Source organism: Hipposideros armiger, unplaced genomic scaffold (genome assembly GCF_001890085.2).
Source record: "Hipposideros armiger isolate ML-2016 unplaced genomic scaffold, ASM189008v1 scaffold_4, whole genome shotgun sequence".
Classification (NCBI taxonomy): Eukaryota; Metazoa; Chordata; class Mammalia; order Chiroptera; family Hipposideridae; genus Hipposideros; species Hipposideros armiger.
This window is the reverse complement of record NW_017731354.1, coordinates 3,909,818-3,934,498: the sequence shown is the minus strand read 5'-3', so window position 1 is coordinate 3,934,498 and position 24,681 is coordinate 3,909,818. Positions and strand designations below refer to the sequence as shown.

General features: G+C 43.6%; 1 protein-coding gene across 1 annotated transcript in view; it reads right to left on the bottom strand.

Annotated features, from left to right (window-relative positions):
- LONP2 (lon peptidase 2, peroxisomal) overlaps nucleotides 1-22,247 on the bottom strand; it is a 61,017-nt gene extending 38,770 nt beyond the window's left edge. Inside the window, exons 1-7 of the mRNA XM_019643330.1 lie at nucleotides 21,800-22,247; nucleotides 17,264-17,495; nucleotides 13,744-13,875; nucleotides 12,442-12,564; nucleotides 11,274-11,437; nucleotides 9,747-9,841; nucleotides 6,606-6,864 (exon numbers count right to left, since the gene is read on the bottom strand). Coding sequence (XP_019498875.1) covers nucleotides 6,606-6,864; nucleotides 9,747-9,841; nucleotides 11,274-11,437; nucleotides 12,442-12,564; nucleotides 13,744-13,875; nucleotides 17,264-17,495; nucleotides 21,800-22,224 — 1,430 coding nt within the window. The 5' untranslated portion in view covers nucleotides 22,225-22,247. The remainder of the gene's footprint in view (nucleotides 1-6,605; nucleotides 6,865-9,746; nucleotides 9,842-11,273; nucleotides 11,438-12,441; nucleotides 12,565-13,743; nucleotides 13,876-17,263; nucleotides 17,496-21,799) is intronic.
- Nucleotides 22,248-24,681: the final 2,434 nt, after the last annotated feature.

The following is a 24,681-nucleotide window of genomic DNA, read 5'->3' as shown; positions in this document are numbered from 1 at the left end:
AGTGGGACAAAGCGGTTAGGTCCCGACCTGCAGAGCCGATCCGTGCAGCAGCCCTCGAGTCTGCCATGTGCCTGGTGCAAAGTAGGACACAATAAATGAGCGTCCTTTGAACCGACAAAAAGTCTCAGAAATGTCATCCCAGGAGGGTGACCAGGGCACTAGAACCAGATCCAATAAACATCGTCCTGTTATGAGGAGTTGGCACATTCCAGATTTATTCCAGACAGAAAGGACAAGCCTCAAATTAATAAATTCTCTAACATTATTTCTCTAGGGAACTTACGGATTTGCCAGGATTCTTTGATAAGCTGGAAAGAGAGAAACTGAAAAACAAAAACCACTCAGTGCCTCTAAGGGTCATTTCTGCTGCATGAGTTTCTCTTCCTCTCCTTCCTTTCTGGTTTTGATAAGTACGTGTCAACAACAGGTACAGACAATCCTCGCCCTAGACCATGGAGAGAAAATCCAATTCCAGGCAGGTAACCTTTCTAAAGAAACAGAAATCTAGATAGTAGTCACTATATACAAACAATTCCTCCTAAACTTCCCATCGCTGCCCAGAGCCCAGAGTCAGGTCCAAACTCCTCGGTCTGGGGTTCAAGGCTCTCCACCGGCCTCCCTAACTTGCTGCCGTGATGCTCGCTTCATCCACAACAGGATCCAAGGTACTATTACTCCCCTCCTGCTTTTTCACCTTTATAAATATAGTGCCTTCATGCCCTTGACACTCTCCCTGCCTAGGTAAATCCCAGCAATTCTAAGAAACTTTTCCTGACCCCCTCTCGCCAAGTGATTTTCCCAATAATTCAATGTCTACAGCATTTACGGGGCCTATAATTTGCTGACACATACTTAACGATCTAGTTTTTATTCACGGGTACCAAGAACACAGCCTCCTCTAAAGAGCCAGGGAGTACTTGGGGGACTAACAGTGGTCTTATTACAGAATAGATGCTGGACATAGGACTGTAAGATTGTCCCCAAACAAGCTTGTTTCTCCTATGTAGTAAGGACACCCCATCAACGATGCCAGCACCCACAGTATCTTTCTAGCACCCCTGTTAAGGTCATACACATCTGTGAATACTGCTTTGGACAAAGTACTTGACCTAAGCTCCAGTTTCCCTATCTGTAAACTGGGGATAATACCAGTGCCAACCTCATGGATTACAGGAGGATGGTGAGAGAACCTCGCAGGTAAAGCACAGCAACGTGCCTGGCGCACAGTGAGCTCTCTAAAGATGTTTGCTGCAATTGTCATTAGTAACAGCTACTTAAAGTCCACTTCTGGATTCCTGGAAAAAGTACAAAAGCGGAAATCAGTACACCTACATCTGGGGCCCATTTCGATCTGTCTCATGGAAGCAACTCTTACAAATGTCTGTTCATAGCACTGAGCACGCTCAGAGCTCTCAGTGGTCCTCCATCACAGGTGGCATCCCCTACGTGTGTGCCACTAGCCTAGAGGTCAAACCGAGAAGACAGTTATTATCACAGGACCTGGACTACGGGAAAAGATCTATAATGTGCTTGTCTTGTGCCAGAAGGTATGGTAGCATGCAATTCGCCAACTGAAGGGACAGAATACATTTTGAATGAATTTTTGGAATATGAATTAGGTGGTGAAAAATGTAGCAATACACAAAATAAAAATATTCTCTTTCAACATCACCAAATACAACTATCAATATTAAAAAAACCCCAACAAATTAGCATACCGAAATATCCCCCTGAGAGCTGCATAGGTAGGAAATAAATGAAAATGGCACTCTTTCACAAATTATGACAAAATACGACTCTTTTTCATGTTCTTCCTCATAATACAACATCTAAAAAGCAACACAGCACACCACAGGGCAGTCTGCAAAGAATGTATCACTTAATTACATATCATTCGGCCTGAATACATGATCACCTAGAAGCTTTTCTGAAAACTGAAGCACACAAGTTAATTTAAGAATATATGAACTCATACTTTTCCTGTTAATTGTTGCAGGCAGTCTGTAGGTTTATCAGAACTACACAAGTAGTGTATAGGATACACAAAAAACGGAAGTGTCTACATAGTTCAAATTTTTAAGTTACAAGGTCAGCATTTTTCATTTTCCCCAAATGGTCTGGTTTATACTTCAGAAAACAATTACAGACAATTACAGTATCATCTATTTATAGCTCCGCTGTAATCAATTATTCTACTATTCTGCCCCATCCCTAGATATCTTCAAATCTAAAAGGCGGGGTGGCCTGTCACTGCCAACGACATTTAAGTATCAGGGATGAGATACGTCTTCACTCACCTCTTTTCCAGTACGTGGAGAGGGAGAAAAACACGCATTTACCAACAGTGTTTCTGGCCTATTCAATTAGGGAGCTCTCAGGGGCTGTAATGCAAACTATTAAAGTGATATTTACAAAGAATTTGTAGTACAAAAAAATTTATGTTATAATATTAAGTGGAAAGGGTAGGATCCTGTCGCTTAAAAACAAAAGGACAAAAGCTGCCCAACAAGAATTCTGGCAGGAAATAAAATGGGAAAAATGATTATCTTCCTGTGGCAGAAAAACATGAGGATATTTTTCTTTTCCAAATTTTCTACCAAGGGGGGGATGGGGTGGTGTGTGTGTGTGTGTGTGTGTATCTCAAACTGAAAAAAGTCATAAGCCTTAAGAGAGATCCTAATGATCTCAAAACTAAAAATAGTCTTTAATGTAGCATGTCTAAAGAAGCCTGGTATTCTTATAGAAGTTATTCCTGAATCTTCTTATACACTCATTTGTGTGGACACACTCATCTAAAGGACAGCATGACTTCCAAAATGTAATCATGCCTTCACCTGAGTTGAATTCACAAAGCACTTAGAAGGCAACCACGATGGCACCGTGCTGAGCAGCGTGAAGTGACACAACACAGTACAAGATATGCTAACCCCACACTGCAGACACGTGTTAGAAGCGCCAGCGCCTGTAGTAGTTAATCCTCACACTAGCACAACAATCAGAGTTCAGTCTGGAGGAGACGAAGGCCGTAGCTGACCGCACTTATGTTACTGGAGGGAGCCGTGGGTTGAGCCCTTACACTAAACCTAAGTTCTGAGTGACAAAGCACAGCTATGTGCAAACACAGGCTCTAGGAGGGCGTGAGCAACCCGTCACATGCCTGGCACGCTATGCTAAGAATGTGTTAGAGCTTGCCGCTTGAGCGGCTTTTCCCTGCACAGGCTAATAATGAAAACAGCTCATTTATCTAAAACATCACCATTTCAGGGGACATGAAAACCTAGCAACATGGAAAGCCAAAGTTAATTTTTCTTCTCATCTTGTTTAAAACCTGGGCCAAGGATTCCTTGCAATGACATGATTTTATTATCTGACGTATAGCTAGCTGGTAAACTACTTCCAAAGAGTTAATGTCAATAATCACTTGAGATACAGCATGACAATTGGTATATCTCACTGAGGAACAATGAACGAAAAACAGATTATTGTGTGAACATGATTTCCTAAAACTTCATTCTAAAAGAAGTTATTTTATATTTTACTTCTATTAAATATAACTGATTTAAACTATTTAAATGTGATGTTTAAATATAGACATGTTAAGTTTGAAAAAACGGATGGATGGGCTTAAAAAGTGGACAGAAAAGTCCCAATGGCGACAGAGCCAAATGAGGAGTGCTGAGAAGAGTGAAAACCTGCAGGAGCTAAAACGGAGCAGAAACGTACTGAGTCTGTCTTTCTCCTCCCCGCCGCCCACCTCAGTATCACTTAACCCGTCCGTTACTTTTAAAATCAACCCCTAACTTATCAGCACCTTCCTGCACATAAATGGCTACTTATGACAAAGGCTGGAGTTCCATGTCCGGGGAGATAGGAACGTGGGGGGCAGAAGCAGGAGACGCAGCGGAAGACAACACAGGGCAGCCTGCTCTTCCTCGGCTGTTTTCTAACCCCAGAACAGTGGTGCCCACTCAGAGGCAGAGGAAAAACAAAACTCTGCATGAACTCGAATTGCGAGCATGTGACCACCACTGAAATGCCAAGCCCTGGGCGTTTCCAAAATGCCTCAACTGTCACACGAGCTGCTTGTCCCCACAAACTCCTCCCCACAGCCCTGCTGGGACCTCCGCTGCCCTCTGCCTCCTCTTCTGCCCCCGCCCTGGACGCGTTTGCTTTCTGCCTCTTCTCCTCCACAGCCACACCCATTCTCCCCCTGCTTCCAACAAGTTTTCAAACAAAAACTCCCTCCAGGCTTTGATAACTTAGAGGCTCGGTGGGTGTAAGTCCCCAACGCACAGGGCAGGCTGCTGTCGTGTTTAATGCAACATCTAGCACAGTGACGGCTGCGGAGAGCCTACCAGCGAGGGGGACCGAATCGGGCTTCACAGAACGGCTCCGGGCAAATCCACGTGCCTTTCAGCTGGCGACCTCCGCAGCCTCCAGACACGCCAAACGTACCAAGCAGCTTATGTTGACATGTTTTAGGCAAATTCACAACCTTCATTTACAAAACAAATCCTGCTTTTCTTTAGATTCAATTCTCTGAACGACAGTCACACACACGAAAGTAATTCACTTGGAAAAAGTGAACAAATTGTGTATCTATCAGTATGAGTAAAGATTTAAAACAGAGATGTGTTTAAACCCCACACGGTTCGTCAGTGGTGAGAACTATGACATTACCTGTTGCCCACCAACAGGCATCACAAACATACATTTTCCACAATTTTGCCACACAAATGAAATAATAATGCCAAGAACAGGATATTTTGGGTACAATTTAAAAATCAGATTGAATTTTATAAAAAGTCATATTGAACACATAAATCTAAGCTTGTCCTCATGAGAATTTAGAATTAAAATAAGTAAAGCTAATTTTTATCAAACATTCCCTGTGTGCCAAGCACTGATTAAGCACTTTCCAAGCTTTACTAAATGTGGAAATAAATAAGGACAAATTACCCACATGTCATGTGCCCAAGACATTGATTTCACATGACAATTCCACAAACCCAGTCTCTAAATGCCATCCAATACCTAAATACCATGTTACAGATAACAAAAAGAAGAAAGAAATGGAAACAACCCTGAGGCATGAATCAAGGCCCCTGAACGGGGGCCACTTCCCAAAAGCTCCGGAGCTACAATTAGAAGATCTGGGCCTGAGATCCAGCTTCTCCAAGATTGGTCCAAGACGCCCATTTCTTTACAAGAGCAAACTACAGCCTCTAGTGGCACGAGTGAGAATAAGAAAGTCTAGGTGACAAAAACATCCTCTGAAACTGCCAGAAAGAATGACCCCAATCAATTCGCTGACCTAACCTGCAGCCCTCATTGCTTATTTATGAAAATCTTGGAATAATTTTTCTTTAATGCATAAGAATTGTAAAAAAGCAAATAAAAGAGAATAGAAAGAACCATTTTTCATGGAAAAGTGTCTGAAGGTTCCTATCCCTGCCTGAGGCCAGTGATCTTGTGAATGAGGCAAATGAAAAACAAGATGTTAGAAAAGCATACGCGTGTTCTCCCCCCCATCCATGTTTAATCAACATGCAGCAAGCTTTGCATTTATTAATAAATTGCCCGAGGCGGCAGCACTGCCCAAGGCTTGCACTGGACACTCGCTCCTCAAGGCCCCACTCAGAACCTGGGTGCTCTAATGACTTTACAATTGAGGGCGTGACCTTGACAACAGGACAGAAGTTTTATCTTCAGTTTCATTATTTTCTAATGGAAGTTAAGCAGTTGCTTTTAAAACGTTTTTTAAATTGAGATTTAATTGGTATATAACATGTTAGTTTCGGTGTCCCTCATATTCTTTTCTAAGCAGTTCACGATTTCTACATTTTTCAGTGTTCTTTAATGCCCACCTACTCTGTAGGCATGTGATCTCACAGCTTGCAGCTACGATGCAACCCTGACATCGTGAGACAGAGGCTCAGGTTTTCCCCCAGCATCTTACAAGGCGAGCACCACAGACCACGAAGAACAAAACAATGACTATAACATGCAAATCTGATTACAGTAATGTTAGGTTAATCAGGTGTAGTTCTTAATAGTTTAATGTACTTTTACATCAAGTGTCAAAAATGCAAGGATAAGCCTTAATAATTACCCTAATCTTTCTCCTCCTTACTCACTCATACTATAAATCAGGTTTCTTAAAAGGAAGTTTAAACTGCAAACCTAACAAATTTGTTTTTCAAAGATCTCTGCCCCCTCCTATCTGCCCCAGCCATACTGCACTCACTTTTTAAACTCTAAGAGTTACAGGCCAATACTTATGAAATGCTACTGGGCCAAAATGCATGGGAAAACATCATAATACCCAATCACAACTAATTTATAACTGCATGCAAATGAGATTCCAGGAGGGCTGAGGCACAGAGCAGCCACCCACCGGGATACACACAGCACGGTTTGTTTGGGTGTCCCAGGATGGAAAGGCTCTGGGCTAGCTGGGAAGGACAGTACATGTAATGTCACTGCCATTCAGGTGTCAAAATAGCCCTTTCAGAAGAAGAGGTACATTATGCCTCGGCTTTTGGGGGGCTCGAGTCAACTGAGGAGGAGGAGAATAACAGATTTGACTGAGAGAAGCGGTCTACCTGTGTCCTCGGATGTCAGACTGATCACACACTCCTCCAAGCGCAATCCTGTGGAACTCCCGCCCTAGAGTCTTGGCCACGGATCTTCCCACACTGGTTTTGCCGACTCCAGGAGGGCCAACGAAACACAGGATCGGGCCCTTCAGGTTGTTCTTCAGCTGCCGGACGGCTAAGTATTCCAGCACTCTCTTCTTCAGCTTTTCCATGGCATAGTGGTCATTATCCAGGAGAATCCGGGCTGCTCGAATGTCCAGGCGGTCTGTCGAATAGCCCAACAGAAATAATCTGAGCACACGGAATTTTTAAATGGAAACATAATTTCTACATATTCTATTTGTGCTGGTATTTGTTCCTTTTTAAGTTTTTCCTTATTATTTTTACAATATGTGCTCATTCCAGAAAACCTGATGACATTAATAAACAGAAGGAAATAGTCATCCATAATCTCACGCCCCCGAGACAGCAGCATGGCCTTCATGTTGGGAGGCGGCAGTCTAGGTTGCGTGCGTGCGTGTGTGTGTGTGCGCGCGCGTGTGTACGTAGCTATTTTCAAAATGGCAATAATATGATGCCTTTAAGTTTTGTAAAACGTTTCTTCACTTACTACATTATGGACATCTTTCAGTGTCAAATGTAGTTTTCAGTAACATGTCAGTGGCTACATAATATTCCATCATTTCATTATCCATACTCATTTAACTTGCTGAGCATTTAGGTTGTCTAAATCTTTAGTTATAAAGCATTCTTCACTGTGCATCCTTTTAACTAAATCACCACATATATCCATAATTCTTTCCTTCAGCCAATCTTCCGTAAACAGAAGTGTTGAGTCAAAAAGTTAAGACATAAAGAATCGCCTAAGTTCTACTGATTCAAGTCTCTGAGCAGAGATGTATGAATTAGGCTCTGTCTCCGAAGCCAAGCTCTCACCAGGTTTCCTGATGCGCTTCTTTACTTAAATGCTCATAGATTAAACACAAGTCATGGAGCCAAGGTAAGTTCATCAGCTGGGCAGCAGCTAAGGGATAACACACAGCCACGTGGCCATACTGACAGTGAAAGCGGGCGAGAGAGACAGACAAGTCCACTCTTTCCATCAGGTATTTGGTACTTGCTATGTGTTTTTCCAACAGGAAAAAAAAAAGGCCTTAAATAATAGGGTGGTTCCTAAGTCAGTCTACAAAAACCTAGCTAAGCTGTGATATATGTAAGTTAATTGATTTTAGTGAGAGTCCTGATTGAGCGATTAGGAAAGGTAAGAAGAAAATTTCTTTCCCCTTTCTTGGCTTCAGAACCGAACCAATAAATATGAATAAATGGAAGAACATGTCCCAGCTGTGTACATGCTAATGACTCTGACACTAAAATCCACCACAGTAAACACAAAACTCCAGACCAATCCCATTCTGTAGATCTAAGTGTTAAAATGCACAGTGGGATTTATTTTAGTTATGCAAAGACGGGTCAATACTAGGCTACTGATATAGTTATTATATCACCATGTCCAAGGAGAAAATCTTTCCACTGAAATGTCATTTTGTAGCTAAAAAGGCAGTTGTTATAATGCCACACCCATTCCTGATTAACATTTAGTAAACTAAGAACAGAATTCAAGGTAATTTAGAAAAAAAAGGAAAACACTGTGAAAGAATTTCTTCCAAGAAATATGCCAAGTAATGATAATTAAAAAGTAAGTTCTTTCCAACTTTTAAGGGGAGATAATCTCCACGCTATAGAAATTATTGTTTTGTATCTTTTCTATACAGGATATATTTTTTTCTGATTCTTTTTAATGATTGAGAATGCAGGCTCCCTATTTTGAATACTTGTGGTTACATGTAAAACATTTAAAACTCACTTGAACATATATTTCTGTATTTATAGCTGGAAGTTTGAAATGGTATCTATTGGCTCCTATTTAAGGTGGGAAAATTAGAAAACTGACTTCCTCCCTGCTTTCCTTTCTGCTCTGGATGACGACCTCTACTTAAACATCTCTTTCAAAAATGATGAAAGACATTTCCTCGTTTTATAACCATCCTCACAACATTGATTTAGACTCACTTCTGAGCCCAACCTGACTCCTATCATACCCCAATTTACCCATCCTCAGCTATCTGCTGAAACGCTACACAATGGAAGTGCTTACATGACGGGTGCACGAGTGCTACGATCGCTAATGCTGACACAACTCCTGCAGAAACTCTCGTAGTTTCCGGCACGTGGGTGGCCTCCTTTCCTAGATTGTATAATAATTACTTTGCCCTATTTTTATATTTCCTTAGTTATTTTCCTAAAGAATGGGAATTCAGCTCTCTGTTCAAATAAACATTTTGCCCCCAAATCTCTAGTAATTAATCTAGTTAGTAATTAACCTGGTTAGTAATTAATCTGACTCTATAAATAGGACAAGTGGGGAGGGGTGGAAGCTGAGGTCAACTTACTAATGGCAAATACTGAGATCTGTAATTTTCATATTCTCAGGCCATCATGCTATATGCACCCTGCATTTCTCTTAAGTCATGAGCTAAAATAAACCCTGCCACACAATTACTGAGAAAATACCAAAACTTCAAAATAGGACTCTTGGTGGTGTTATCAGTTACCTAGATGTCCCTCACATGTTCACTAGCCCTGCTGTCAAAGGAGAGAACGACAGGGTTTGGAAACGGTCACAAATCCGTGATGACACATATGCCAACATGGAAACTTGGCGGACGAGATGAGAGCAGAGCAGTTAAACGCCTAGAATGCTGAAACGTAACTTTCTTTCCCAGGTCTACACTCTCAGGGGCAGGGCCCTCTCCAAGTCTCGCAGAATAGGGCCACCACACACCAAAGGTAGGCCCTGGAGAACTGTGGCTGCAGGCGAGACCGCCTCAACCAGGTCAGTACTGAGAACGTGCATTTCACCAATGACAGAAAGGTCGACCTGTCCTCAAGGCAGGCAAAAGGGACCTGCATGCAGCCCCTTCTTTTCCTGTTTGATCCCAAGACCTAGGTGACACAAGTTCAGTCTCTAAATAATTTTCACCAAGAACTAATGGAACAGTATGATAATCAATGGTATTTTAATAGAATTTGCATGAGTTTTCTGAGTTACAATTGGACTGCAAAAAAGGTGTTCTTTTGTTGGCTCACCAGTTGTACTTTTGTTCCAAGGAAGTTCCACCATAAGTTCTAAATAATTTCTGGTCAGAGCATATTCTGGCATTGACTGAGGCATTTTTTTGAGTCTGTTAAGGAAAGAATACATAGAAAACATGTTCAAGAATACAGGATTATATAAAAACAGAAAACCAAGCTTATCTCCAAGTCTTGGTCAGGTATACATATTTGATGAAACAAATCTAAAAAAGTTTTAAAAAATCTAGTTAATAAAACATTTATTTTGTTTGTAAGTATGTTACAAAACGAAATGCATTTATAAAACAAAAATAGATACTTGCAAACTGGGGGAGGGGTGGGAAACACTATAGCTGGGTCTATTGTTGAAATATGGCCTCATCAGTGTCTTAACAGGAAGGCTCTGGTCTATTGGTTTACTTATAACAGTAAGATGTAAGTGCCTAACCATGCATAACACAATAATTATATATATTTTTTCTTATCAGAGATGAAGTTAGCTCATAGAAGCAAGCTAACATCAGATATTTAATACAAAAAATGCAACTTCCATTATCTATATAGTGTTCTGAATACAACAGATGCTCTATATTTACGAACCAATGTCAGAGTCATTATAAATATCCCTCAACTATATTTACTAATGCTCTTAACTATGAACCTCAGAAAGCCAAATCTTTAGTTAAGTTCATTATAATTCACTAAAAGAAAATGCAATATAGTTACAACGTTACAAGTATGTAAAGAAAAAAATGCTTTTCTGTTCAACTCTGAGATTACCCTGAAAATGTAATCAATCCATAAGCTGACAGTCCCTGCCCTCTAGAGCAGCGGTTCTCAACCTGTGGGTCGCGACCTCTTTGGGGGTCGAACGACCCTTTCACAGGGGTCGCCGGGTACTCGTATGTGGGCGTATCTGCATGTGGGCCTGGAGACGGATAGAAGAGCGGTGTCTCGGTTCCTAAGACCATAGAAAATACATGTTTTCCGATGGTCTTAGGCGACCCCTATGAAAGGTTGAGAACCGCTGCTCTAGAGACTGTAATCTAAAGAATACAGGGACATGTAAAGAACACAATGATAACTGAACAAACAGTATGTCTAAACGAAGGATGGCCTACTCTTCACAACAAGGAAAGGCAGTTCCAATAGCGTCACATGTGACAGCATACTGGAGCTGGAGGAGTGGTGTCACTTACACTCAGCATTTCAGAAAAAGATCAGGGCAAGTGGGGTTAACTCTGGAGCAACGAGAAGGTTTGAAGAGGCAGATTCTGGTCGAGGCGTGAAGAGGGAAAAGCGTTCCACGGAGCACAGCTATAACTGGAGAATGTGGAACGTCATGAAAGGTAAGAGCTGACAAGGCAAAAAGATGAGCTGGACAGAGTGGCCTAGGACCACATCACATACAAGAAAAGCAACAAGACCAGAGAATATAAAGGAATCGGTTGTGATCCAAAGTAGATCTGTTCCGACCAGCAACAACTTTTAATATTAATAAGCAAAATGAAAGCGCTAATGAATGCGCAGCTTCTAGTTTACCTTTTCATCTCTTTGACGCAGACTTTGTGGGCCTGCTCTGGCATACTAGATGCTCGTATCTTTTTCTCTAGCATGACAACATCATCATTATCTTCATCCTCGGCCTCGTCTTCTAAAGTCCCTGGGATGTGTGTGAGCCTCCGAATAGGGCGTATGGCTATGACCTAAAGTTGAAAGTGGACGAATAAAACCGTATTTCAAAACAAGAGGGAAATGAAGCCCCTAGCTGCACACAAGGCTAAAAGTGGTGCTGAACCAACATTTTTAGGGCCAGAGTCTAAACCTTCAGGGAATGATAACGCTCAGCCTGGTAACTGAGAGGCACACGCACATATGAAGGCGGCAGAATTCAGGAAGCAGCCCAAGACCAGGCGGCTGTGACTCCTTGGGGTATGTTTACATTACAATAGGAGAGGAAAAAAATCGAAGACCTGGCTACTAGAAATAATGGCAACATCTAGGAATTTCCTTTCTTTGAGCCACTACTGCAGCCACTACGTTCCTGATGCACATTATTACTTCCTATTTGACAACTGAGTAAGTCCCCTTTTCCTCTTCCGCTCCAGCATTTCTACCACCTTTAACGTTGGCTCTATTCATGTCTTCAACACACAGAAGTCTTCCTCCTTTTGAAGTACGCGCTCTTACCCAGGGTCCGTTCCAGGTGCCCCCCGCCACCTACGTGCCTCCCTGTGATGCTCTGCTCTGCTCTCCCACAAGCGGCTCTGAGCACTGCCTCCCCTGCCCGGACCAGCCACTCCCAAAATCTGTACTTGGGTCTGTCTCCGTCATGCTGAAATTGTTCTTTGAAGTCCAAGAGCCGCATTTTAACCAACCATATTTTAAAGTGACCTACGTGCTCTTTGAAATTCTCAATTATTAACATAATAATTAAACTCCAGCCATTACTGGAGCAAAATGATATACTGGTATTTAAGTCAAAAGCCTTATTTCTTTAACCTATGAAATTACCTATTTAATATATTCAAATATAAAAAGTCAAAAACAAAGCAGTAAACAAAATGTAGTTTATAAAAAAAAATAAAATAAAAAAAACCAAATGTCAGTTATTCTGTTTTTAAGACAAAGTACTTCTTCCCGCACTGTTCCCCGCTGTTAAGAGAGCCCTTTTCAGCTCGGAGGGGAACAGATTAAAAGAAACATGTACCCGCTTATCATCATCCTGCTTGTGTTTTCTGGTTTTCTGAAGCAATTTCAGGCCTTCAATTTGTCTGACAAGCAGTGGTATGGTCATCTTGAACCGTTCCTCCAGGCTCACAGCATCTAAAATCTAAGGAAACGCGAGTCCATTGGCATCTCTGTTTCAGAAACCCATTTCCCAAAACAAGACAGTCGGAGTCACGACTTTATTGTTAAGTAAAAAAGCCCGTCAGTATTCACAGCTACACTGTGAATTGGCTTATATGACAACCAAATTGGCTTATATGACACCAGCAAGGTTATTTGACAGGATACCAGAAGCCTAAAAACACCAAGAAAAAATACCTTGAGCTTTTACTTAGAAATGAAGCCATGAGCAAGAACGAAACACATATTTTATGCCAACTCTCTCTGGGAATTATTCTCTTAAAGCCGAATGTATCTATATATTAGGCCTAAACAAATTCTAGGTTCAAAATATTAAATTTTACATATATAAGCGACAAGGGGCACTTTTACGCACCCCCACTGTTGTTTGAGTCCCTAAGGCTCTCCAGCCCTTCAGCGAACGCACCGCACCGCCCACGCCCGCAGCCACGTGACTCCAGGACCCTGCACTTTCCCGCTCCTACTGAATTCTCGTGTTTCCACACAACCCGTTTGTATTCGTTGTACTTGCTGTTACCATTGTTGGATTTCAGTATTGAATAAACTGATAAAATAAGGAGGGCTGTTTCAAGGAAAACTAATTTAAATGTTCTTGGAAGCTTCAGTAAAGGAGCCTGCTTAACAAGACTATAAAAACAGCATGCCGAAGAATGCCTATGGTTTGGGGGAAAAATACAAATCTAAGAGTCTGCACTTGGATTATTTTTCAAGTGTCCTTAAAACTCCTTTCACTTTAAAGAAACAGAAAATCACAGATAACGCACTATAGGTGTGGTTTACGTAAGAAACACTGAGGACTCTAATAAAGCAGGCCCACACACACGGGAAAAAGCGCAACTCCACATGGTTAAAAAACAGTGTGGCAAAGTATGTTTATGTATTTAAGTTAAATTAAACAGCTACCTTTTTTACTGTTTTCTGCTTTAACCTTTCCCATAAATTTACAAACTACTAGTACGGTCATGTGAAGAGCAGTCTGAGTACATAAAAGTACTTTTAGAAGTCAATCTAAGTGTGAAAGCGTTTTAACTTCTCCTGGGAGTCACCAGCATCTCTTACCTGAAAGCCCACATTTACTCACTATCTAGATCTAAATGGAAAGCGACAAAGCAACTCAGCACTCAAGGAGGGGGCTCCGCACCTGGAGCTTCTCTTTGTTGCTTGTGCGGATGATGGACGTCAGGATGTCCGGCAGGGCTTCCCTTGGAAGGCTGTCTAAAAGGCGTCTCAGCTTAGCAACCGCAGGGACGGACATATCCAGCATTTCAACCAGCTGCAAGGGACAAGATGGTCCTTTTACTGAAATCGGCATTATGTCTGAATTTAAAGGATGAGAATGCCACACAGGTTTAATGTTTGGCCCCCAGAGTCCTCGTTTTTGAAAGCTCATTGATTACTGTAGTCCAGACACTTTATAGGTTTCAGACGAAAACAGAAGTGCTTTCAAAATGTCAATCAGAATGAAAAGCCAAAGTGTCTCAAAAGTAGATAATACTCATGTTTGTTAAAGATGTGGTAAATTTGTGATTTTAAATTTTACTTTGAAAAAATATTAAAATTGTTACTGAAACACAGAACAGCTGCAATAATATAGCACGCTCCTGTACACCCTTCCCCTAAATTCACCTATTACTAGCAGCGCGCTACACTTAATCTCTCTCCTGCATGCGCGCGCACACTGTTCCTGCTCAACATTTCAGAGTAAGCTGCAGACATCATGACTTTTGTTCCTGAGACCAAGGGTGTTCTCTTACACAATCGCTGTATAATCATTAAATCCTGGAAACTGAAAAGTTGATGCTGCTATGTTCACCAATCAGCAGCTGAAATACTGTTTTAGTGGAACACGTGGATTAACTGGAATCTGAGCACTGACTGTGAATGGTTTTTCTAAAAACAACCTCAGGACACATCCTGGAGTTAAGAGAGTTAAGCTCAGGCCCACTTTCAGGAACCGTGACAGTCACTGGGGCGCCTGGCAAAGGCTCCTCTTTCTCTGGGGCATATGGTAGGCTGGCTTTTTCTCACCTCCTTTGAACACATACGTTGGCTGATCCATGAAACATGAGGGGAAGTGACAGTTCCTTCCGGGGAGGAGCATTCACAGCCAGTGAGAGTTGCCAAATCTCCTCATTCTGCTTCAGCAATAACGGAAGAATGTTTTTGTTTTTCAAACTTTATTGGGGAACAGTGTGTTTTTTCCAGGACCCTTCAGTTCCAAGTCAAGTCATCGTTTTCAATCTTGCTGTGGAGGGCACAGCTCAACTCCAAGTCCAGTCGCCGTTGTCACTCTACTTGCCGGGGGCACAGCCCACCATCGCATGTGGGAATTGAACCGGCAACCCTGCTGTTAAGAGCACGTGCTCTAACCCACTGAGCCACCTGGCCGGCCTGGAAGCGTGTTTTGAGATCAGTGTCTCTAAGTGACCCTCATAGGTGGATGACCGTACCAATCAGTTTTAGGCAAGAAGCGTGAGTGAGAAACACACCTGTATTATGTCCCGTGACTGAGATTTTGGAGTATACTTAACACAGCAGAACTTAGTCCATACTGACTACTACATAGCCGATGAACCGAGTCCTCATTTAGTCACTCTAGTAAGGTCTTATGTGCCAGTAACAATGAAACCTCCCTGAAAGCGCTGTAACTTAGGAACCTACCCATTACCTGCCTGGAGTCAAAGGAATTAAAGCGTAACTATGACGAAGCTGTTCAGGTGGGAGAAGCAAAAAACCAAAACGGAAGGCTCTTTGTCCTAGGAATTCATGCTAAGAATACAAAATAGTTAAAACCCGTTCTCTGGGCACTTACTGAGTACAAACTATTTGCCAGACACACTCCTGCTCAGGACAGGATGGCTAGAGCAGGGTGAATTCAAGTTTGCTAGGGACACAGGCCCATAGGATAAATTTCAATACAGCGGGATAAGCATTCAAATAAAGGGATACCGAGGGACTGTGGAGGCGCAGGCCCAAAGCACGGCCAGCCTCCAGAAGCTGGCACAGCATAACCGGAGTCTGAGAATGCAGAGAGGGAAGGGTACACCCAGGAGAGAGAGAAGGCAAACTCAGGCGGGCAACAAGGCGTGAAGCTCTCTGATGTGCAGTGTGGCTGGAGCTACGGGTCCGAATGGGAGGAACCTGAGTTATGAGGGGCCCTAATGCTACACTAAGAAATCTGAACTCGATCCTACAGCCACTAAAGTTTTGCACTCAGGGCAGAGGCGAAGCCAAAACTTATCGAGAAAGGGCTTGGAGAACAGGATGGGTCAGAGAGAGAAGAAACCGGGAGATCGGTTAGGAAGCGACTGAAGGTCTACTGATGAGGGCTCTACAAGCAGATGTAGAAGAGGGTGAAAAGCATTCATTGAAAACGATCTTAATGTCTAAAAAGATGAATGATAAAATTATGATACCCTAACTCAATGAATTTTTATAAAAGTACTTAATATGAAAATTAGAGTGGATATAAAAATAAAACAGGAGACGGAGTATGGACCAAGACAAGAAGACAAGCAAAAATTACATTAGATGAATGACGGTAGTAAAATTAATGGTGATGTTTCTCTCTAAAAATTCCTTTCACGTCTTTACAAAATCCTTACTTGTTTACATTGTTTTCTGTTGATTCCAAGTGGGGAGAAGTAAAGAGTAAGTGAAAGAAGCTATGAAGCTGTGTCCACTGAAGAACGAAGCCCAGGGACTGTCACCCGAGAGCAGGAAGAGACATTCCATTTCCCCCTCTATCTCCTTCATTCCTAAATAGCACAGCCACTTGATTCAGTTCTCAAGCTGACGTTTCTTTCTTCAGATGAAGTTCTTCCTTTCAGCCCCAACAGAAGTTACAGCTCCAAGCTTCCCATTTTTCTGTTGCTGTTCCCACCACACTAGGAGTGCGTCCCTTCAAATGCCACTTGAGGCACAGCTACCGCGGGCTGTGAACACTTGCCCGACACACTTTTTACTGATCAACGGTGCTTATAACCAAGACCTCTAGGCATTGCTTGATCCTCACAGGTCCAGTTATAGTCACTGCATTACATTAAGAAGTAGACTACATTTTATAGTATAACTTGATAAGGTTTGAACCAAAATGGGGTGAGGGAGCTTTTGCTGTTCAACCTAGAGCTAACCAAACACCTCCGACCTAGAATTAAGAAGCCAAATATTTCATGCATACCTACTGTGTGCTTCCCTTCTAGTTTAGTCAAGGTTTTTAACCACACTCGAAATCATTCTACTGTGAGCTCAAACTTCCAGCTACTGCCACAGTGTGACCTTGACTTCCGAACCAACACGACTTCTGTAATTTGGTACCTAGATAGTCTAGTGACAGACAGATAGCTTCTGTGCAGTATTCCAATTTTTCTCATTATTTAGATTCAGTAACTCTCTGGGGTTTGGAGACGCTGGGAGTTATAAAGAAAGCTCTAGAAATACTTTTGGGAAAAATATTAGAAAGGGTTGGCTAATGTGTCCTAGAAGGATACAGGTACAATCTCAGACAAAAACAAATTGAGATAATATACTATAATATATTATTAAATCATTTAAACATATGCTGCCCTAAAACTTCACCACTCAACAAATTCCTCACATCTTAGGGCAGCAAAGGAACGGAAGGAAAAGAGTTTTAAGGAAAAAAAGTCAGAGCCACTCACTTGGACTGCGTACTTGTAAAACTGCTCGGAGAGCTCTAGTCCCTCTCCGGTTTTACAGGCGTTGGGGAGCTCCTCCAGGCGGTCCAGCTGCTCCACTTCAGCCACAGGATATGGCTTCTCTTTTAAGACCTGCACGATCTGGAAACGGCACAGGCCTGTGATCAGCAGAGTGTAGTGGGGCTTGGGCCAGTTGCTGCCCACAACCTGAACTGCCAGCGCAGCCGTCCCGATCCTGCAACACACACACCAAAGTCATTACGGACGTTCACTCTGGTAAAACAGAAACTCACCTCAAAATTGTCAAATTAAAAACAAAGACCATTAGTGCCCTATTTAATTCGGCATCCACTATTCGGTCTGTTAAGTCACTACCATTAGCTTTGGGGCAAAGCAGGCCATCTCATCCTAATTAGCAACTCTTAAGAATTTGGTAGAAATTCCTAAACATGGGGGTTATTTACACATAAACACAGAAAAGTCGTTGACAATTAATTACATGGCTTAAATTAATTTTGACAACTGGGAATGAGGCAATCTTACACCAGAGTGAGTATTAGCATTTTAAACAGATTTAAATATAAAAAGCATGACATAAACCAATCTAAGAAATCTCTGTTTCAATACCAGTTTTGCTCCTAACACAAAACCAGGAGTTTTATGCAATCAATCTATAAAACTGCTACATACCCACCTTACCACACTGACATCAAATCTGGATATTAACACATACATCCTTGAATACTGAGTTTCTGAATGCGGGGACTAAATATTAGAGACCACACACTGCCATGGACTGAGTTCAAGACCCACATACATCTCAAGAAGGTACAGACCTAATTCTGTCCCAGGTGGCAGTCACCTCACCTAATACTAGTTGGAGAAGTTGTATTTTAAATCTTAGCTCCTTATCCAAACACACAATTCTGACCAAGTCACATATAAACTTAATTCACAGAAAGGAGGTCTCATTCAAAGGAAGCCAAAGTTATACGAAACAGGAAGATCAACATTCAAAGACGCTTCCAGGTCCCAAACTGAAATTGCATTTTCTCACTTTGGCCACAGGAAAGCTTATAATTTCAGAAAAGAAACTAGAACTCAAGTGACTAGTGCTCTCGACGCCCTGTAACACCGCACTTGCCCATCTCAAACGTACTGGATTGCTTACAAATGCAGCGTGTGAATATTTTAGTGAATTTGCGCACTTCCACATGCACGTAGCTTTTGATGACTTCCTTATACATCACTCATTCTGTAGATTATCTGTAGCCTCTCGCTTCCCTCTGGAGCGGCACATCTTTTCTTACCACCTCATGTGCACAGGGGATAAAAATTGATTTCAACAGTAACGTAAACTAAAAAATTAGGAAGATAGTTTGGCGGGGAGAACAAGATCACATGCTTTAAAAACCTGCAATGATGTGGCAATTATCTATTATTAAGGTATTTGTGTTGGGGCTGCTTTTCTTCGCTCAGGAATCAATAGTAGGTTATATCTCCCATTTCCTGAAAACCAACTCAGGTTGCCTGAGAAAGTCAACAGCGCCTCATTGAGGAGACTCACTCCCGCAGGGAGAGTTCCCAGCCGTCTACAAGCAACAGCAACAGACAGAAACCGGATCCCTGGCCTCCAGGGTTTACAAACTACAATAGAGGCCACAGGAACCGGGGAGATGGGCCAATGCACACCTCCAGGTCAGGAGAGACGGCTAACTGCCCGAGCCACATCGCTGGTCCAAGGGGAGACTCAAAATGAATTTTCGCATAAAGCAAGTTAAACCCTTTTGCTAAACGTGAAAGGAAGGTGTTCCAAACCGCAAAGTGATGGTGCTGATTTACACTGTGCCTGTCCTCCTAGGGAGATGAAATACATCAGGGTTTTATTTAAATATATGAATTGGCTCTTTAACTTACTTATAATTGACTAGAATGTACCCCTTTTAAAGAAAACCATGATCTGTGAGATGACAGCTGGCTAGAAACAGAATGCCTCATGAAAAGCTCTGTGGGAAAACAGCAGATCTAATGTCACTCACTGCAGGCAAATCCTATTGTGTACTGGGTTCTTGGGTTTATGCAGGCAGACCTGGCAGGGGTGCCAAGTTCTACCCTCAGGTCACCCACAGCTGTTCCTTGAGAAAGGCTCCTTCCAGGCCACAAGGCTGCACGCTAACATGCAAAAAGGCCTGCTGCTCACAACAGCACAGGAAGTGGTCAGGTAAGTCAACACCTGGCCCTGCTCCTTAGGAGACAAGGCAGGCAGGCAGGGGAACAAATTAACTTCTGCTGCTCCCTGAAGACAGAGGCAGTGTCACCTGGATGTTCTAAAGGGAACAGGCAGCAGCGGAGCCCCTCCCCTCCCCTCCAGGGTACTACCACCACCTGGGAAAACAGGTAATGGGGAAGGAAAGATTTATGTTATCGAACAGAATGCCATGAATGATTCAATCTTTGTACTACTAAAGCCTTTTTATTTTTTAAAGTAAAGAGTGGTTAAAGGTCATAGTGGAGAAAAAAGACATTGGAATCTAACACTAAGGAACGCTGTGCAATCTTTCTACATAAGACTTTTCAAGTAACGAGTTATCGTTTTGGGAAAAGCGGGTGGTCTGGTGGGTCCTTATAACGCTGGCATTCTATGAAGGATTTTTCAATGCATGTTTTCTAACTTAAATGATTAAATTTTGATATCGCTATTCATTTAAAACAAAGGCAGCAATATGAACATCAAAGATGAGACTGTGCATAATCTGAACTAGCGATTGCTTCCAGGCAGGAGAGTTTAGAATTTAGTTATTGTTATTTCAGAGGGATTTACATAGAAGATATTAAAATCCCTCCAAAATCTGGCCAGAATAATACCAACAAATGGTTACTCAAAACTACAATAGGACTAAATCTGCTTTTGAAATTCACAGTGTACCCATACAGATGCACAGTGGAAAACAAAAACGTCTAATCTCAGCCACACTTGACTCAACAGGCCACTACGTCTGTCTGTGGGCACAGAAAGCAAAAAGCTATGGGAGAAGTCAACAGAGGCTTAAGGGGTGGGGTCCTGTGTTGGGAAACCCGAACCCGATACAATTTATCTGAGTTGACTGAAACTCGAAAAGCGTCCAATTCCACTCAGGCAATGACCAAAGCAGGTCCGATGGGAGCCAAAATGTTTTCCATGCTGGAGAAAGGCAAGGCTTTTACAGTGTGGACTGCTGATGGGCTGCTGATGGTTGTTTTGTTTTGTTCTGGTTTGTTTTAGGAGGGGAGGGGAAAGATACCAGTCTCTGAGAATTTAAAGAAAATTATGGACTCTCTTTTAAAAAAAAATGTACAGTCACGAGGTTTTGTATAAAAATAAGGCTTTCCTAACTCTCCTGAAATCCAGTCAGAGTCAGGAACCCCTAATTTTAAAAAAGGATAACTGCAGGTGACCAAGGAGCTCTAAATTGAAAACATCTCAAGAAGAGTTAAGGAAAGGAGGCTGGGGCTTGGGAGGTAAGTTTGAAAATAACAACAGCATTTGTTGAGAGCATATTACGTACCAGCATATGCACCAACAGAAACATGTGAGCCACATATGTAATTTTGGTAGCCATATTTCAAAGTATAAAGAAACGGGTGAAATGCTAATATTTTATTTAACCTCAAAGAACCAATACATCACCATTCCAACATTTACTCTGCATAAAATGTATTCATTTATTAATCGACAAAACATTTTTCATCCGAAGCTTTCAAAATCTAGCGTGTGCTGTACACTTACAGCACAGCTGTCTGGGACTGAGGCGTTTCCTGGGACACAGGACGTGGCGGTGCTAACACCTGGACGGTCCCCAGCAAACCGGTCACTGCAGTATCTCAACTTAGACGAGCCACATTTCAAGGGCTCCACAGCCACAGGTGGCGAGTGGCTACGGCACTGCACGGCTCCACTGTCTATCAAGGATGGCACAAAGCAGGTGGCACACATCATGTCACTTAGTCTCCACGGCACACCTAGAGGCGGGCGCCGTGAGCGTCTCAGCTACAGCCGACGAAAGATACAGGCACAGATTAAGTGTCTCACCCCAAGTCACACAGCTGGGGCCATGGTGGGGCGCAACGTACAGGGCCTGAGAAATGCTGAGAGAGGGTCGCAGCTGCAGAGCTGAAGCTAGGAAAGCGCCAGGAAAGGGGAAACAGAAGCAGGAAAGGCCCCTTTAGAAGGAAAACAAGTACAGAGGGGAAGAGAGAAGGCAGGCAGAGGGCGGAGAAGGAAGGCGTTAAAAAGAAAGACAGGGAGGAAAGAGGGTCCTGGAGAGCTAAGCGCATCGGCCTAGGATCTGAAAACTTGGGGGGCAGGAAAAGGGCTTCAGGGCAGCTCGTGAACAGCCACGGTGAGCCGCGGGCTTCCCTCACCTCAAGAATTACCTCCCTTAACCGCCACGAGGCGGGTCGCCGCACCCCCATCACGCGCGCGGCGAGGCTGAAGAGACAGGACCGCGCCGCGAAGGCCGGGCCGGGCCGGGGGCCCGCGGGCGGCGGCCGTCTGCCTACCTGTGCAGCGGCGGCAGGTCCTGCGCGTCGCTGGCCGGGTCGGGCGTGTTGGGGATGACACCCAGGATGGTGCTCTGCAGCGACGTGCCCTTGAGCAGGCGGCTCCGCACCAGCTGCAGGTTGCGGGCCGAGTCCACGCTGGTGCGCATGGTGGAGCCGGGCAGCAGCACGCCCTCGTGGGTGAGCAGCAGCGGCAGGCGGCTGGGGATCTGGATGGGGCTCACCGACGACATGGCGACGGCCGTTCGCGCCAAGGGGGCGTCGAAAGGAGCCGCACCAACACCGCCGCGCCGCCCGCTCGCGGCCGCGACCCAAGCTCTCCGCGGCCGGCGCGCCGGCACTTCCGGCCGCGAGCTACGGCCCGCCCCCAGGCTCAAACGCCGCCGCTTCGCGCGGCCCTCGCGAGGAGCCGCAGGGAAAGACATGGTCGTATTTATGCGAAAAGAGGCGCACCAGGCCCTTGCGACCTTGGCGCCTGCAGCCCCGCTCCCCGCTTTCCTGTGAGGCTCGCTCACGGAGCTATCCCCTGTGCTGTGTTAGGAAGGACGATGACAGTGTATAAATTATAGCTACTTGAAATGCTTTTAACTTTGAATTCGAATTGATTTTAGATGTCCAACAGTGTTACAAAAATGTGGTAGAGAGTTCCCATACGCCTTTCACTCAGCCTCTCCTGTAATCATCTCACATAATCTTGATTCAGTGATAACAACAGGAAATTAGCATTACTGTTATAGCATTGCTATAGACCTTACTCAAATTTTGCCAGTTTTATCGCTAATGTCCTTTTTTTCTGGTCCAGGATCCCACTTTTCATCTACTTGTGATGTCTCCTCATTTTTTTGTCTTTAAAACCTTGGTACTTTTAAGCTATTTTGGTCCATTTCTTTGTAGAATGTCCCTCAATTTGCGTTTATCTGATATTTTCTCATGGTTAGATCAACGATATGTATATTTGGCAGGAAAACCACAGAAGTAATGTGGTCTTCTTAGAGACACATGGTGACTTTGACCTTGATTACTTGGTGTAGGTGGTATCTGCTAGGTTTCTCCTCTGTAGGTTACTATTTTTCTCTTTGTAAGTAATAAATTGTGGGGAGTTAAGTCTATATTTATTAATTGGAATTCTGTAAGATGAAGGTGCCCCTTCTCCCTCATTTATTTACTTACTTATTTGTGGTCATATGGACGCATGGATTTTTTGGTTATAATCCATATCACGCATTTCATTGCTTGAATTGTTTCAGATTGGGCCACTGGGTGCTCTTGGACACTGGGATTTAACTTGGGTTTGACTGTAGGTGGCAGAGGAAAATAGTTTTGCCAAACAGGAAGTCCAGCAATGCTCTCAGAATCCAAGAGAGAACAGAAAGTCCATTAGAGTCAACTGGCCTTTGCTGAGGGACTGCTAAGTGCCAGGCCCTGAGCTAATTGTAGAGCAGCAGAGAGGGTGACATGAGCAAGGTCCTACCCTCAGGCATCTCTTGGCCAGTGGGGCAGCCCCATAGATGGCTGAGTCTGGTCCAGGGCAGGTGGAACTGCATGTTTCTGTGTGTGCTACGGAAAAGGGGAGGACGTGGCAGGTGTACCAGATGCTGTGGTGGAGACACATGCAGGAACTCAGAGGCTCCTGCCTATAGCTCTTTCTCAGACAGGAGGCCACCTTCTTTCATTCATTCACTGAACAAATATCTTTTGCATACCTACTATATGCTGGATATTATCTTAGGTGCTGAGGATACAGCAATGAATCAGACAGACAAGGCTCCTGGTTTCAGGGACCTGACGTTCTAATGGGGGAAAAACAATAAGCAAGGAGAATAATGGTGGATAGTAATAAGTCCTTTAGATGGTCAGAGAAGGCCTCGCTGAAGAGATGGCATTTGAACTGAGCTTTGCACTATAAAGAGGTAGCAACGCAAAGATCAGGGGGTGGGGGCAGGAGGGGCACTACTCCAGGCAGAAGAAGCAGCGATTGCAAAGATCCTGTGGCTGGAATGAATTTGGGATGTTTAGGAACCTGTTTCTGGAATTTGCCGAGCTTAGCGGTACCAATGAGGTAAGAGATTCAGTGGGGTCAGATTAGAGAGGACTAATAGGCCTTGATAAAGAATTGGGGTCTTAGTCCAAGCCTGATGCAAGCCATTGGAGGTTTTTCATTGCATAGTAACATTATCTGGCTTATGTTTTCAAAAAATCATTTTGGCTGCTGTGTGGAGAATAGAATGTAAGGGTTTAGGATCAAAAGCAGGGAAGTCCGGGAGGAGGTGGTTGCAGCTGTCCAGGCAAGAGGTGATGCTGACGTAGATGAGAAGCTGGGAGTCACGCTTCGCCTGAAAGTAGCTTTAACAGAATGTGCTGATGGATTGGGCCTGACGAATGAAGGACAACAGTTGTCAAGGAGATCTAGATTGGGACTCGAGCCTCTAGGGCTTGGAGACAAGTTCAGCTTGTACCTGAAGATGCTGGATACAGTCAGCAAGCGCTGGACCATTTCTCTGGATGTGTACTGTGAACCCTGCCCTGTGATAGACTCTGGGGGGTGACACAGAGATAAAATATTCATGGCCCGGAAGCACAAGAGCGCACACTTTTTACAAGGCCTCCCCAAGGGCAGGGACCTTGTGGCTCCTTCTTTTACAGGCTCTGTAGCTACTTCACTCATTTAGCCACCAAATATCTATTACGTTTCTACCATGTGCTGGGCCCTATTTGAGAGTCACAAATACATCCACGAACAAGACAGACAAGGTCTGGGCCGGCCGAGTGGCTCAGTTGGTTAAGAGCTCGCTCAAGAGTTTGAGCTCTGAGCAACAGCGGTTCGAGTCCAGCCTGAGCTGAGCAACCGCTGAGCTGCCAACAGGTAGCAGGATGGCTCAGCT